Below are 16,445 nucleotides of genomic sequence, written 5' to 3'. Positions count from 1 at the left end.
GCGAGATAGTGTAATGGTTATGCGTCCGGCTTCTCGAGCGGTAGGTCGTGGGTTCGTTACCCGGACGGGTCATACCAAAGACTCGATAATTAGTATCCGCAGCTATTCTGCTAGGCGCTCAGCAATCACGGATGGCATGGAGGAGAAAATAACGGGGGCGCAGACTAGATGACCTCATGGGGCCGTATCGCAACTCCGTAGCCAAAGCATCTCGATGGTGCAGGCGAAAAAGAATATCATATCTCTCTCTCCTGAATAAAGATTTACACCAAAACACTGTGACATCGGGCACTAGGCCGAGGTGGATGCCAGATTAAGAGACAGCAACTTGTCGTTTTGGCATCCTTCAATCTGTTTATTGCATCGCATTGTGTTTTGTGCATCGCATTGTACATTGTGTGCATTGATTGGATGAAAGTATAATCTGACCTTAGATCAAGCACTGACGATCATAGATTTGGTGAATAACATTAAAAAAAGAATAAGCGTTAAAAAGGAGATGGCACATATCAATACTATATCACGATAGTCGCTTCCCGTCCAGCAGTATTCAGTAATGAAGTATTTCTACTTCAATTAGATTTTGTTTCCTTTCACTCCTTCCCTATACTACCTGCTTAGTAATGTATTCAGACTACTTTTACTTGACAGTTTTCTTGGCAAAAATCACTTAATTTTCTAGTTACTTGGAAGTCTTTACTTCAACTTGAGTACCAACCATAGCCTTTGACCATAGCCTTTATAAAGGGAGAGCGCGACATCTAGTGAGAGTAAAATGACTTGATTTTATCAAGAGGAATGTTGCGATGACGAGATCGAGAAGAATGAGGAATATTTTCGATTCTTCATCATCTCGTATACGAATACATCTTAGAGAATTTGTTCTGGGTGGAATGATGATTATTGTCAACCTATTTCTATCGATACGTGAAGGCGATGGGAATGAAGTTATCGCATAATGGACATCCCGTGGAGGGCACGGAGATTCTCGATGTCGTATGCGTATTGCGCCACAGTGTTCTAGAACCTACCGTAATCTGAGGGTTTATCAATGATTGGTATTTGATAATCTATTTTCTGTTAAGGCGACATGTCTATGATATATTTTTCGCAGCGGGTATAGTATTTTATACTATATAACACTCATGATATGTCCAGCACTCGTCTGTGGTTTGGTTAGTACGGTACTTATTATGATGGCCGGTGGTCGCTACCACGCTCGGTACCGGTATCCGTTATCATACCTGGTTTCTGGTTGATGTCTTCAGAGGTGTCGGGTGAGCGCGCAAGTATTCCGAATCGACATGCCTAATTTACCGAGCCAAAATAATATAATCCTGAAGTATACCTATTGTAACCTATGCACATACTGGTCTGGTTCTGTTACCATTCTAGGTTTTTTAGTTCATATATACTAGCCTCTTCTGTAAGGAGATCTGTCATAAATATTAGTACGGTATTTAAGTGGAAAAATTGATAGCAAATAAAGTTCCTTTGCTGCGTGGCATGCAATGCAAACTCTGCATAAGCCAGAGTGGAATTGGTGGCAACGTCACGCAGAACTTTCTGTTTAATTACTGGATTATTCTATGCAGAAAAGCTCTCATCACGCAGGATTTATTTTAAAAAATGAACCGAGATTCCATAGGGGTGCATAAGGGCTGTTACTCTATCCTTAGCCTCAGTGGGCCTCAGGTGGCAACGTCACGCGCAACTTCCCGTTAAATTGCGAAAGGAACCCTTCTGTCACTCGCAACTTACTGCCAAAAAAAAACCATTGTTTCCAGTCTGGCTCTACCCCCGAGACTTTACTTTGAAAGATGATTTATTTTGATTATTAGCTCCACAAATTTAGGCCTATCAATAATAATAAAATGTCAAGAAAGTGGACAAATATATTTCGTAAGAAGAATAGTGCCAAGGCCGATAGCCATGGCACTACAACTGCCGACGAGGAGTTTCAACCAGTGTGGAATCATCACAAAGAGCCATCTCATTTCCCTACTAAGCAACATGCCACTGTGGTGAGTATGAACCATAATATATATATAATAGCCTATCAATAATTTTACATATGTGAGCACTGAGCATTTCCAAGTCAACATATGTAGCTATTTTACAAGGCCCCGTGGATATACTCAGATATCGCAGATATCGCAGGTATCGCAGATATCGCAGATATCACTACTGTGGATACACTCAGATATCGCAGATATCGCAGATATCATTGTGGATATACTCAGATATCGCAGATATCACCAAAAACCGCAGACATCGAGGTCATATAAAGGTCACGCTTCGTTTAGAGCGCAGATATCAGGTCCGGACAATGCCTGGGGGAATTCTGTGCGCAGATATCAGGTCCGGACAATACCTGGGCTCTTTTGGTGCGCAGATATCAGCTCCGGAGCATGTCCGAATACAAATAGTGCGCAGATATCAGGTCTGGACCATACCTGGGCTCTTTTGGTGCGCAGATATCAGCTCCGGAGCATGTCCGAATACAAATAGTGGCACAGATATCAGGTCTGGACCATACCTGGGCTCTTTTGGTGCGCAGATATCAGCTCCGGAGCATGTCCGAATACAAATAGTGCGAAGATATCAGGTCTGGACCATACCTGGATTCTTTTGGTGCGCAGATATCAGCTCCGGAGCATGTCCGAATACAAATAGTGCGCAGATATCAGGTCTAGACCATACCTGGTGCTGTTTCCTGCATAGATATCAGGTCCGCAGCATGTCTGACGCCAAGCGATACGAAGATATCAGACCCGGAGTATGTCTGGATACAAATATTGCGCAGATGTCAGGTTTGGACCATGCCTGAGCGTATTTCTTTGGTCGATATCAACTCCACATCATGTCTGGATGGAAATGGTCAGGCCTGGTCACTGGTCAAAGCTGACCAGTAACAGACCACTTACAGTTATTTTGGAGTCCTCAGGCAGATTTTGCCTGCTTGCATCACTTAGGCTACTCTAGTGCAGGGGTGTCAAACTCAAGTTGTTTCGCGGGCCGCATTCAAACCTTCAGAACATAGGGGATTATCGGGGTTCTATTCAATCGACACGTTTATTCGCAAACAATGGAATTTGCAAAAATACAAATATTGACTGGTTGAATATAGTTACAAATCGCTAAAACATGGCCTCTTACGACGTTATAAGCATATTTCTATGATCTACTTGTTTCAGTCGTAATCTGGCGTTAACTCTGCGTATGCGTTGGGAGGAATACAAGAGATTTAACTGTAGATGTGGCCGTTGGAATTCGGTTCATTCAAATCGCGATTCGTTTTCCTCTGGTAGTCGGGAACCTTTTCAGTCAGAAGTGATACAGTAGTGCGAACGCAGATATTTGAATTACATTTTTGTAACTACTATATTCTCCATATATTCATGCATGCAACGATTTCACATTGGCCTTTTCGCTTCTGTGAATAACTAATTCTAGGTTAATTTTATCCATGAAACTCTGAACTCAGTGTTCTCCATTTTGACTTCCCAGAATTGCGTGTCAATGTCACCAAATTTTAGCTAATACTGCTAAAGCGAAACCACAAAATAATAGTTAAAATGTGGCCTATGCACATATTTGACCTTTGTTGCATTGAGGGATTATTTAATAGAAGTTTCACGGACTAAAAATCGGAACATTTGTTAGAAATATGCAGGACAAGCATTTCTCCATCAACTCGAAATTTTTTCGCGGGCCGGATAAAATCGTCTGGTCGTATGTTTCACACCCCTGCTCTAGTGGTTATATATCTTTGTACTATACATCCAATTCTACTTGAAAAAAAATTAGGGAAATAATAATATTTTTTACACTTTGGATTTTGTAAAGTAGAGAGTAGTATTGGCACATGTTTCTATCACGCTTATAAGAATAATTGTCATGATAAATGTTCAAATAGCCCCACACTCCTTGCGAAAAGAGTGTGTATTCACACCCGAAGGGCGGAGAAGAGTGGTACAAGAAAACATAACCTAGGAATTATATAGCGGTCATAAATCCTACGTGCCTGTACGTGCATACCATTCTACGTTACTACGAGCATGCAGAATTTGGATTAAAATGTTGTAGGCCAGGCTACTGTATTTATGCCGTGGTTTAAATCTGAGGTACTTTCAGGTTTTGTGTGTCATGAGTACGCAGCGTCGTTCAACAATAACTTTTTTTCCAGATTCCAGCCATTCACTAATAAAATTGTCAGGTTACCCTAAAAAACGCTGCACGCTAAATTTGGTTAAATTCTAACAAGTCTATAAGCCACCGCAGAGCCAATTTAAATTTTTAATTTATTAGAAAAAATGTTTGAAAAAATTTCAAATTTTCCTGTCAACCCCCCGAAATTGTTGAATTTTCTTCAAAGACGATGCAAAACAAATTTGAATCAATTCCAACTAGTAGAAGCGGAGTTATTTGAGTTTTTCGTTGATAATTCTCGGATTGTTTACCAATTATTCCCGAAGAATTCGACACGGCTCGAATTTCGTGCTAATGCGTGAGCCGAACAAAGCGCAGATGGTCGGAGTTTCTCATTTAGCTGTTTAAACAGTATTTACCATGTTTGTCGACTAGGCCTACCTGCGTATTCGATTAAGTTGACCGTCGCAACGCTCTATTTGTATCCGGACATGCTCCGAAGCTAACATCTGCGCACGAAAAAGACGCCAAACCTGATATCTGCGCACCATTCGTATCCGGACATGCTCCGGAGCTGATATCTGCACACCAAAAGAGCCTAGGTATGGTCCAGACCTGATATCTGCGCACTATTTGTATTCGGACATGCTCCGGAGCTGATATCTGCGCACCAAAAGAGCCCAGGTATGGTCGAGACCTGATATCTGCGCACTATTTGTATTCGGACATGCTCAGGAGCTGATATCTTCGCACCAAAAGAGTCCAGGTATGGTCCAGACCTGATATCTGCGCACTATTTGCATTCGGACATGCTCCGGAGTTGATATCTGCGCATCAAAAGAGCCCAGGTATGGTCCAGACCTGATATCTGCGCACTATTTGTATTCGGACATGCTCCGGAGCTGATATCTGCGCACCAAAAGAGCCCAGGTATGGTCCGGACCTGATATCTGCGCACTGAATCGACCTAGACATGCTTAAGACGTGATATCTGCGCACAAAATTCCCCCAGGCATGGTCCGGACCTGATATCTGCGCACTGAATTGACCTAGACATGCTTAAGACGTGATATCTGCGCTCTAAACGAAGCGTGACCTTTATATGACCTCGATGTCTGCGGTTTTTGGTGATATCTGCGATATCTGAGTATATCCACAATGATATCTGCGATATCTGCGATATCTGAGTATATCCACAGTAGTGATATCTGCGATATCTGCGATACCTGCGATATCTGCGATATCTGAGTATATCCACGGGGCCATTTTACAACTGTTGATTTGAGAATTTATGATAAGATTATTTTGACTAGGATTTTTGTGGAAAGATCCATATGGCAGATATTACGTGATTCGATGTCATTAATGGACTTTGTCTTGTGATCACATTAGCTGTAGTAACTGTAAATTATGAACAGAAAATTATTGAGCACTATAATGAAAATGGACCTAGGGCTTAAAGAGTTTTGGTTTTGTAGGGAAAATCTGATGAAATAATTGATCATGTCATGGCTTCGTTAAGTGCTGGCCATATTGTATTAGAGTTTCTCTACCAGAGATTGTTGAAGTATTCACCTGTGATTTGTTCCTGTTGATGTTGACAGTATTGGGCTTGTTACTTCTTGTCAACTCATTCTCAGTCATGCTCTTATTAGTAATTGTCCATTGTTCTTGGTACTTTTATTTGAACGCTCAAACTATGTTACTAAAAATCGCTGTATTGTCACAGAAATCAATTGCACTCTTGACGTCAAGTACATTTTAACAGTGATATATCCAATATCAATTCCATTTTTACAAACTCCGAGATCTATTTTTCAAATTGATAGAAAATCAAGTTTTTGTACAATTTCTCATTTTATCAGCCACATCTTGGCCATATCTATGTTTGTCACTGGCCTCAAAGTTAAACACTGAAGCCAAGATTAGCTGGAAGAAAATGAAACCTTTATAACAGTCTCAAAATTTGTAGAATGGACATGCTCTTGTCGTTGGAGCAAATACAAAATTGGTTAGCCAGGCTATATGAAGGGTTGGTACTTGGAAGGCTAATCATTAAGTACATCTCCGTATCAAAAGGAGGTTTGTCGCGCAGATTATTTCAGGGTGAAGCAGATAACTATCAAAAGTACACTGTTACGTGGTTGATTATTATTGAACGTGTAGGTTTAAGGTGCTCTAAATTTGCAGTTCTTGTGGTGGATATTTGTCAAACAACAAGCAAAGTGTGAGCACTAAACAGATTGCTAGTAAATATTGATTTGAAGTCTCCAACTTCTAAATATATTGTGATTTTAAATGTCATAATTGTGTCATACCATCCACAGTCCACATGATGATGCTACATTTTGACTGATACCGAACCTTTCACCAATCAGAATATGTCCCTGTATGAAGTGTAACTGGTGAATGCGTGTAGCTATGCCATTGGTTTTTGATTTGACTTATGGCAGTTACGTTCCTACTAAGCCCAAGTGGGTTAATAGAAGGGATTAAGCACCAAAATCGTTGAAATAGCCATGTGCTACCATTTCACCTGATTGTGTTTAACAAAATGTTCAACTGGAATTTTGTTCTCGCTTTCCGCGATTTACCTCCAGTTCGTAATTATTGCTCTGTGTATAGTCCGAATTCCATATTTGACACGTGTCTCAACAGCCATAACACTTTCGATGCTACCAAAGTACCAAACAATGCATTGGGATTGCAAATATTAATATTTTTTGATATGACGATAAGGGGGCGCGGAATTCCTCTCTATCATCAATAGGGCCGTGTCGAAAAAAGTGGAAGAACCACTGTTATCTATACCCTTTGTAATCATCAAATGTGGAATTGTGAATATCTTTTGAGGAGCGTTACTTTTTCGATTATTACCTGTCTAGTTAAGCGGCCATCCTTTTCTGCACAATTTTGTTTCTCATCCTGGAATTCACACTTGGCACAAATCAACACAGTAAAAAGATATAATCTGTATTGACGTCGGCCACCTTGGCATCATCATAACCACTATTACGTGCTTTGTATAAGAGACATGTTAGCTTCTCATTGTCAGTCAAAGATTTCCGCAATATCTGAAGGTTCTGTACATGTATGGTTTATGTGAATAAGTTTGTGTCTTGGTAAGGTGGCAAATTAATGCAATTATATCGTAAGGCATGAGTAATCTAGGGTCTTTTAGTACCACAATCCTGCAGGAGAACCGAAATAGAACATAAGTACATTGATGGTAAAAGTTGATTAGAATAATAACGTCTGTGACTCATTTGGAATGACCACGTACCTTCATTGTATTTAGTTATACTTCTGCCAATTCAGCATTCACAACCATACACCTGAATAGTCATTGATAACCGGATATAGATGCTCACAAACCCATACACATCATCAAAGTAGCATGATGTAACAGCTAGGTGTGTAAACGGACCGTGGATTTGAGCTTGAGACTGGGCAACTTACTTCCAAATGATTCAAAGCCACAGCTTGAAACTTTGATGTGTTGGATCATTTCAGTATGCTGACAAGTACAATAATATTGACTGTAGTGTGGCTGTCAAAATTCTAGCCAGAATTGAATACTATATCAATTGGAGTTCTAAGATTGTACAGGCCTACACATATCAGTGACTAATTCCAAAGAAAGGGTATATAATTCATAGGAGAAAGTGACATGATCAAATAGTTCACATGAACTCCTAGTACGCAACTGTGTTGACATTTTCCAACTTGACAAATTCTACGTTCCAAATGTTACTATACATCAGTCATACCTTTCAGTAAGCTTTGTGTTGCACCACACATTATAAAGTGTTATTTGATTGCATAATAATTATGTTTGTGCTAAAATGAGCTGTTTAGCTTGGCGATGGTTCTATGTGTTGAGTTTTGTCATGTAAAAACGTGATATGGATAGGTTCAGTGTGTTTTGTAGGGGGAATCTAAGCAATCACTGTAGCTATAGGCTGTAGCAGCCTACATTACTACAAGCGTTTAGAGTTATTTCAGAAATTCCACATCTTCGGATCATTCTGGTTTACAGATACGATGTGGTTTTCTGTCTCCAAGCTCCATCTTAGTATAAGCTTTGGTCAATTGTTATCAATTTTATCTTGTTTTGTAGAAATCTTATCCCGGGTCCAACGGGTTGGAGGATAAATTGAAAGAATCGCTTCATATAAAAAGAACAAGGGTTCCGGAATCTGTCGGGCCATGTACGACAGTTGTGGGTCGTTTTCAGCGGAGAAGATTTCATATCATGTATTTTTTTGTCACAGATAATACCGATAATCACAATAACACTGAAGAGAAGGTTCATAGAGCGATTACAATTGAGAGCGATGCTCGATACGACGCTACTGATCCACATTCAGGGGTTTCAATAATAAAGCCACCGGCTAATTCCCAAACGCTCGGCAAGGTACAGTACTCGTCGGTTCTGCATTATGTATGTGTTGATTTCTTTATTTTCATGGGATCATGCTAGAATCATTCTAACTGGGAAAAATATTTGCACCCCTAACTAATATTCCTAGGCTTATGTTGTAGCTGCTTAAGTGTGGGACACTGGGACTAGCCTTAATAATTATGAAACGGGATAATTTTGTGTCTTCTGTATACATATTCAGAGCAACGTACATGCAGAATGTCCAGACTAGATCGGTTCGATAATGGAAGGAATTTAATAACTTGACGTTGCCTTGGTAATTGTCGGGTTTCCTTTGCTTTGAAGGATTTCAGCCTAGCGGAGGTACTTAACAGAGGTTACTAAAACCACTAATCGGTTTAATCTGTCCGCTGGAACGCAATTAAATTTGATGTGCCTTGTAGGCGGTTGTAGTGTTCACTTTTTGTCCAAGTTGCTTTCAAACAAGGGTGCGAATTTATTCCCAATGGTCTACGGTGTCACCTGTGCGGCATGGTACTATTTGTTTTCGCACTATGGCATCTTCAAAGGTATTTGTGGGCCTCTATGCTAGGATTTGATTTGACATGAATAACAAAGTCAAAATTGGAGTATTTACAATCAAAACAAATACAGAAGGAATTATTTTAAAATTTATCTGTAATGTTTTCGTAAAATTTTTGACGTCGTACGCACAACAATGTACCGCAAGTTTTTGTACTTGCAAAGAATCACCTCGTGCTGATTATTGTATCTCTATCTAGGATGTGACGATACTAAACGAATACTCGGATCCGTTTGACATGCTGAAAAAGAATGGCGAGTCGCTGGCGCAACAAAGCGCAGACGGGTACAGGGAACCTTACAACTTGGACCACTTGCCGGGTGAGACTTTGTCCCGGAAAACGAAAAACAAGGTGACGTTAATCCGAATTTATTTTTAGACGATGGGCTGAGCGGGAGTCAAGGACAAAAGTCTCACGGAAATTATCATGATCCTTGGGATAGCAATAACGGTGAGTGATATGTCGTGCTTGCATATGCGCTAGCATTTCTGCAAGTCCTTGATTAGCGATTAATAACTATAGTAGCAGGTAACTTCAACTAGACAATTGAATTCTTTATGATAAATCACTACCCACTCATAATTTTAAATTATAATTTAGGATTTGTAGAAAACCTAATATTTAGAGAGATTTACCAAATTCCATTCCTGATTTGTCGAGTGAAATCCGTGTGCATACCCGATGTATCTCCAGTTTAAATGTATGTGTTTCCCTTGCCCCTATGAGTTATACTATCAACAAAAAGTTTAGTTTTGATACTTTCTCCCTATCGTGTATGTGGCTCACAGTTACGCATGTTCATGTGATGTGAATGTCGTATCTGTGAATTTGTGATCAACCCACAGCTTTTCGATTACATATGTAGGTCGCACCTTGCACACAAAATTTTTCAAATGTTGAAGCAGAACGCCCTGTCAGACTTACTATTCATACCGAAACCGCGAGTAGTGATGTTATGAAAAGCAATTGGCACTCTTCGGCCAGTCGCGCGGAGCGTGAAAATTTTTTCCACTTCATGAATGATTACTTCGATAACATTGGTAGTGGCACTCTGGCACATATCATTATCAAATATCTATCTATTGTCATCCACATGATCAGATTTACTGGTAGAGTTAATGGAGGGGTCTCTTCGAAATTATGGTGCATCTTCAGGTTCTTATTATCTGTTTCCTGGCCGCCCATCAGGATTGTCGGTATGGTCTAAATATGTATTGGAATCGAGACGCACCATTCCAAGTTGTTATTCCTTTATGGGCCGGATCATTTTCTTCTGCGACTCGCATTTGTACAATGAAGTTCATATCACAAGGACACTAATATATTAAAGACGATTAAAACACGCGACAACAATTCAAAAAGCATCTTTACGGCCGCCAACACACCCTTTGAATTCAATTATGTGTAGACGGCAGCAGGTTGGCCACCTGTGGTCTAAAACTACCATTATAATCTTTAATGTGAATCAGAACTGGCCTTGGATTCTTTGTGGTTGCATGTGGTCCTATTTGAACCTTCCGAATCATTGGTACTGTTTTGACGACATAACGCTAATAAAAAGCCTAATACTCTATTCAGAATCTAATCGATCAGTTACTCGATTTTGCCCTAATGAAAACTCCTTCAAATCAGAGTATGAAGACCCATGGAGCTCCACCATCAACAGCGGCCTCGTCGAAAAGCTGACCGCCGGGTCGCCACGCCCGCGAAGGAAACTCGACAACGGCGACGCCCAAAGTTCAAACGCCTCTTCCACGTCCGCGTCGCCCGACCCGGGAAACAGTTCCGGTCGGCGGCCCCGAAACCCCCACGTCAAAAACCCTTCGAAAACCTCGTCGGAATTTGACGGGAGGCTGATCCTAGCCAAAGGCGAATCCGGCGATTACTGCGAGCCGTGGTCGCGGAACTCGACCCGGCGACACTTTGACAACAGGCTCGTGAAAGCAGAGCCTTCGCTGGAGGAAATGAGAACGGCGTGCGGCCACAGCACGGACGGTACTAACAGCAGCGGACGCGCCACGCCAGGCGATTCGTCTCCGTACACGAGAAAGCACCTGATTTTAGACCAATCTGCGAAAGCGCAAGTTCATTTCCCGCGTTTGGTACACCCGGGGTGGGCTAAAAGCAGGTCGCTCGATATTCACAACGGGGGCGACGGTTGCGCCAACCCCGCGTTCTCGAAAGACTCGACTTTCAGACGTAGCATGTCGGACGATAATCTTATCGCCGCCGCGCCTTCTCATGCCACAGCCACTTCCGCTTCTAATCCTCAGCTTAACGGTAGTGATATATACGACGAGCCTTGGGACAGGGCTAGTTCGGCCGGTTCGGGTCGAGATTTTGTAGATAACGCGACTACGGCGCCGCGGAATCGGCGCGAAGTCAAAAATCCGTCCGATCACTGTAAGTCTAATGTTTTTTGCAGTTGTTTTTAGCGGAATGTGCCCGCATGGTCGTTTTCTTTGTTTCCGCAGTGCAATCTATGCAGAGATTTCAAGAGCGCAAGCTGGAGCTGCATCCCGCGGAGGCGATCAACGCGAGGGATATCGACCCGTTCTTGCCGTTGCATAATCAAGCGTGAGTACGACTTTAGAATCGTTCGAATTCGACACGCAAATACTGTGGAGCACGGATTTGTGGATTTAGTATTTCTATTACAAAAATATAGTGCTCACTCTAGTAATACTATTGAAAAATGTCATGTATTACTGTTGTTTTCGGTACATTGCCTACATAGTTGTTTTACCCAGGCCGATATTCTTTATAATGATTCAGTCAAGTATGAAGGTTAATTATAATAGTGCAGGACATTTGCGACTGTGCTAGTGTGCTTCTACTTTTCGGAGTACTATGGTAAGTTTTTCCCACTCCCACTTGAATGGTTGTGATTTCAGACTTCTTCTACTCAAGAGTTTTCGGGTTTTAGGTAAAACTAGGACGAGAACACTTGCTTTTCCAGTTGCTTGCGAATCGGAACTTCTATACTCACACGCAAGGTTGACTTTCCCCGCTTGATTACCTATGATGATTGCATTGACCAACTATGTGCTGGCATATGCCGATGCGCGACTATTCGTTACGACACCCAATACTTTGACTCACTGTCTGCTCGCTGTGTATTGTCAGGTGGTATCACGGGGATATATCTCGCGAAGAAGCCGAATCAAGGCTGTACGGTCACTATAACGGAAGTTTTCTTGTGCGAAAAAGCAAGACTTCTAAAGGGGGCTACAGCCTTTCCGTCCAGTAAGTCTGTGCTCTACCAATGTCTGTTCCGATGATCTAATTTTGTTTCCTCAGATCTTCCCAAGGCTGCGTTCACATACTGCTCAAGTGCACGCGCGACGACAACTGGATCTTGGGCGAATTCAGCGCTCCGTTTTTAAGTGCGTCGGATATGGTCGCGTATTATCGGCGGCATCAGCTGCGGATTAGCGACACCGAATCGTTGGTGCTTTCAAATCCTATCGAGAGCGGCGTTCCGTAATCGGTGATTCCAATCCTGCAATGTTCATATATACTTTGTACGTACTTCATAAATTATTTCCACTGCACGTACGTCTGTTGTGGTTTCTGAGTGGGGCGGCGGGAGGAAAGGCATAACGACACTATTTCGCACGATTCTATTGATTGGGCGGTCTCTCGCATGATCCGACGCGATCTGATACGTGTGGCGGCGTCGGTATGATTACGAGGTCTTGGTGACAAGGCAGATATAAAGTGCAGTTGGGTTACCATATTTTGAAAATCTGAAAAGAGGACACTTTTCAGGCTTACAAAACTGGAGTAAAATCCGGAAGAAAAGGTGAATTTTTCCCGACTTCGTAGGTGAGAGGACGAATTCTTGAAAAATAGGACACTTTCGAAGAAGTAAAAAAAGAGGACACATCTTCTCACGAGGACGTATGGTAACCGTAAGTTATGTCTTATGAGCGTTATTAGCCAAGGTGGGTAACAACGGAACAATACGTTTTAAGATGGTTATCAGTTAATCGATAATAATTTACACCGCGAGATTGCAATATAATGAAACCATAGAGAGGTGACTTATAGTAGGCTAGTGTTTGAAATCAGGCACCCATCTGGGCCGAGTTGGTGGAAAGAAAGGCATGCGCAGTACGCAGTGAATGAATGATAGGCTGTCATAGCTGATAGTAGGGCTGCAATATTTTCAGAACCCGAAAATAGGACACTTTAAATTCTTGGCGACAAGTTTGGTGGTTACAGGCCAAAAAGTTACAATGACCGACGGGAAATTCATACAAATCATTTGTGGTAGATTATAACGTATTTCAGTCTTCGTCAGTCATAAAGAGAGGACATTTGGGCGTTTAAAGAGAAAAAGTACTAAAAGAAGACATAAAAAAGAGGCGTTGGAAGGCGAGGTCGATATATCAGATCGAGGTACGGTATAATCTCGAGCGCAGACTAGTAATAAATCATGTATCAGTCTATTAATATTTTCATCATTTCAAAACACCACAAAACTGCGATACAATGAAAAGATATAGGAAGGTGTCGAAACGACTTGGACCTTATTGATCGAATTCATTAATCACTTTAAAAAATTTCGTTCTTCGCGCGACCATGGCATGTACAGTACAGTTGCACAGTGTGTTTTCATGACATAATTGTTATCAGTTTTAAAGCATAGTCATATAAGTCTTGTTTTCAATGTTATCGAATTCGGTTCGTTCCTATCGAGCGACTAAAAAAAGGTTATCAACATTCAAGTTGCCTGTGCAATGGTTCGTAAATCTCATGTGGCCCTTTGGCCGAAAAGGTCGGCCACCCCTGATATAGATAGAATTGAACAATATTTGCAAAAATACAATTCAGTTGCACAGAGGAAGAACTCAGCAATATGCATCTTCGCGATGCAGTCACAAATTGATGCAATTTTTGGAAGTATGCCATGATATCAAAAGCGCACAAGTAGGCTACAACACACCGATAATAATTACTATCTCTTCAAGTACCAGTAAAAAAACACCAGGTTTGCCGAATTTAGAAAGAAAATACGCTGGGACACGAGGTCAAGTCACAAACTAGATCTAGTGTAAAAACACTAGAAGTGACACCACTGACCATAAATAACGATAACGCAGGATACGTAAGTAGCTATCAATCACACACCACAATTAAGGGTTATAGGTATTGCAGTTGAACGCAGCATAAAGGCAACAAACAACGACAATGTAGCCTATGCAAGTAGCTATCACATATAGGGCTGGGCAAAATGATTCGAGTACTCGAATCTGAATCGCGTAATAATTTTAATGATTCGAGTCGAGTAGTAAAAGACGATTTTTTCGAGTACTGAAATTATACGGTCCTCGCAACTGAAAGTTAATTTACTGACGAGAATTATAGCTTTGATACTATTTTCCACTGAGGACGCCGTGAAACCTTGATTGGCTGTGTTTTCGCATACCAGGCACAGTACAAAGCTACGGACATTACTGGAAATAAAACATTTCCGAAGTCATTATCATCCAACAAAATTGTTAAGAAGTGCAATGAAATCGGTTTGGTCGAAAAAATACCAAAGCATCTTTAATGTGATGGATAACAGGCATTACGTTCTTTGTGGTGGCATAAAAGGTTCATATTTGGACTTCGACATACTACATCCTGTTGTGACGTCATAATGAATGATACTCGATTACTCGACTCGACTCGAAGCATATTACGTGATTCAGAATCGAATCACTCAGGTACTCGATTTTGCCCAGCCCTAATCACATACCACAATTTAACGTAGCTATGGATGGAAATACATAACAACTATGTAAGTAAGGGAATGTATTTGCTCCGCATTACGTGTTGGCCGTCGCTACTATATTATTCCTACAAGACTGTTGTATTCCGAAATCGATAACGCGTTTCACTGTGCTGCGATTGTCCAATTGTTAGCGAATAGTGCATGAGGCAGATTCATTTGTGCCTCACCTGGGTATTGTTTCTCTGCGATGGCATTTTCTGTAATAAAGCCGAATGCCACCTTCCTTGGCGATTTTGGGAGGGTTCTGATGCTCTGATACCGGTAATATTTGGATTTTCGGAATCAGTGTGACGATAGCATTTGATTGATACCAGTTATCATGAATTCCTCGGGAGCTATTTATGATGAATTGCATTGTCGCAGGTGAGACACGACTCGCCCGTGCCTCACCTGTGCCTCACCTCTCCTTTCGCGCTGTATTTTTGAATAATAATTACGCAAATCGATGATGTTGGGTGAAAAAATGTTCAAATTTAGTTATTTATGGCATCGATGTAAAATATCAATAATCATCGACTCATGGAGGGTTTTCACAATTTTCAATTATTTACCCTGACGACAGGTGAGGCACTGCCTCACCTGCCTCATTGGACCGCACGTCACTGTAGTGCATCCTCAAGATAACCGGACCACGACTGACCTATCGATCTCGCCTTCCATGACATGCCACCCGATTTTTGTCGCTTGCTTTTTTTATACTATCTTCTTTACTTTTAATTCAGTGTGCTTGCCTCCTCTTTACGTCGCCTAGGCCAAATTGGGTGATTGATTCAATAGACTACTCCAAGTCGCTTCGACACCTTCCTATCTTTTCATTGTATCGCATTTTTGTGGTGTAATGAACTGATAAAATTGCTAATAAACCTATGATGATGATGATGATGATGATGATGATATTGATATAGAGCATATATATCGTCTGGTAGTAAAATCGATGTAAATATAACCAAACGCTCCTTCCCATATGATAAAATTAAAAATATTTGTAGTGTAGCTTAGCTGCTTGGGTCGAACAAATGATTAAGAAAGACTGCAAGTCCTAGTCCTTGAATACTTGACTATTAGTTGCATGTAGACTAGACATATGCAATTTGACTACTTCCTAAATTTTGTTTATGACCAATGTCTATTGGTGAGAGTGTGTGTGCTTGTAATCAGTATAGTGTGTAATGAGAAAATTAGTAAGATGTATCTCTGTAATAGTTGCTGACTCATACACAAGAGCAACACTTCGATTGTTTTACCTACATTTCAATTATACAGTATGGGATGTATGTCGTGTTCGAATGATCCACACATATTAGGTTATTAGTCCATGTTATGAAAACTGATAAAATATGAAAAAGGAAGTAAATTTAGAAAGGCAATCTTTCATGCACATTGCACATTGAATAATTCGAGCTGTGTCACAATGAAACAATGTTGCATGCCATCCTTAATCATATGTTCGCATATGTTTAATGGTTATTTGATAGTCATTTAACCGTCACTGTGGCATATAATTTTGACGTATAATTTTCGAAGTAAATTGGTAATACTG

The 16,445-nt window shown here is 41.0% G+C and overlaps 1 protein-coding gene across 1 annotated transcript; it reads left to right on the top strand.

The window, feature by feature from the left end:
• Window positions 1-840: 840 nt before the first annotated feature.
• Window positions 841-12,678, top strand: LOC145439746 (uncharacterized). Its single transcript, XM_080317356.1, has 9 exons — window positions 841-2,024; window positions 8,273-8,363; window positions 8,427-8,569; window positions 9,319-9,439; window positions 9,499-9,570; window positions 10,753-11,523; window positions 11,595-11,697; window positions 12,247-12,366; window positions 12,421-12,678. The coding sequence occupies exons 1-9, from the start codon at window positions 1,875-1,877 to the stop codon at window positions 12,605-12,607; spliced, it is 1,758 nt and encodes a 585-aa protein (XP_080173482.1). The 5' UTR covers window positions 841-1,874; the 3' UTR covers window positions 12,608-12,678.
• The last annotated feature ends 3,767 nt before the right edge of the window (window positions 12,679-16,445 follow it).

This window comes from Botryllus schlosseri, chromosome 5 (genome assembly GCF_051294905.1).
Source record: "Botryllus schlosseri isolate E-star chromosome 5, Bs_hap1, whole genome shotgun sequence".
Classification (NCBI taxonomy): domain Eukaryota; kingdom Metazoa; phylum Chordata; class Ascidiacea; order Stolidobranchia; family Styelidae; genus Botryllus; species Botryllus schlosseri.
Note: the sequence above shows the minus strand (reverse complement) of the source record. Positions and strands in the feature narration are given on the sequence as shown.

Bases quoted from the DNA above. Each gene is read 5' to 3' on its own strand.
- LOC145439746 (XM_080317356.1), top strand. From the start codon at position 1,875: ATGTCAAGAAAGTGGACAAATATATTTCGTAAGAAGAATAGTGCCAAG. The intron at 9,440-9,498 runs GTGAGACTTTGT...ATTTATTTTTAG, and splicing joins CAACTTGGACCACTTGCCGG to ACGATGGGCTGAGCGGGAGT. The intron at 11,524-11,594 runs GTAAGTCTAATG...TTGTTTCCGCAG, and splicing joins CAAAAATCCGTCCGATCACT to TGCAATCTATGCAGAGATTT.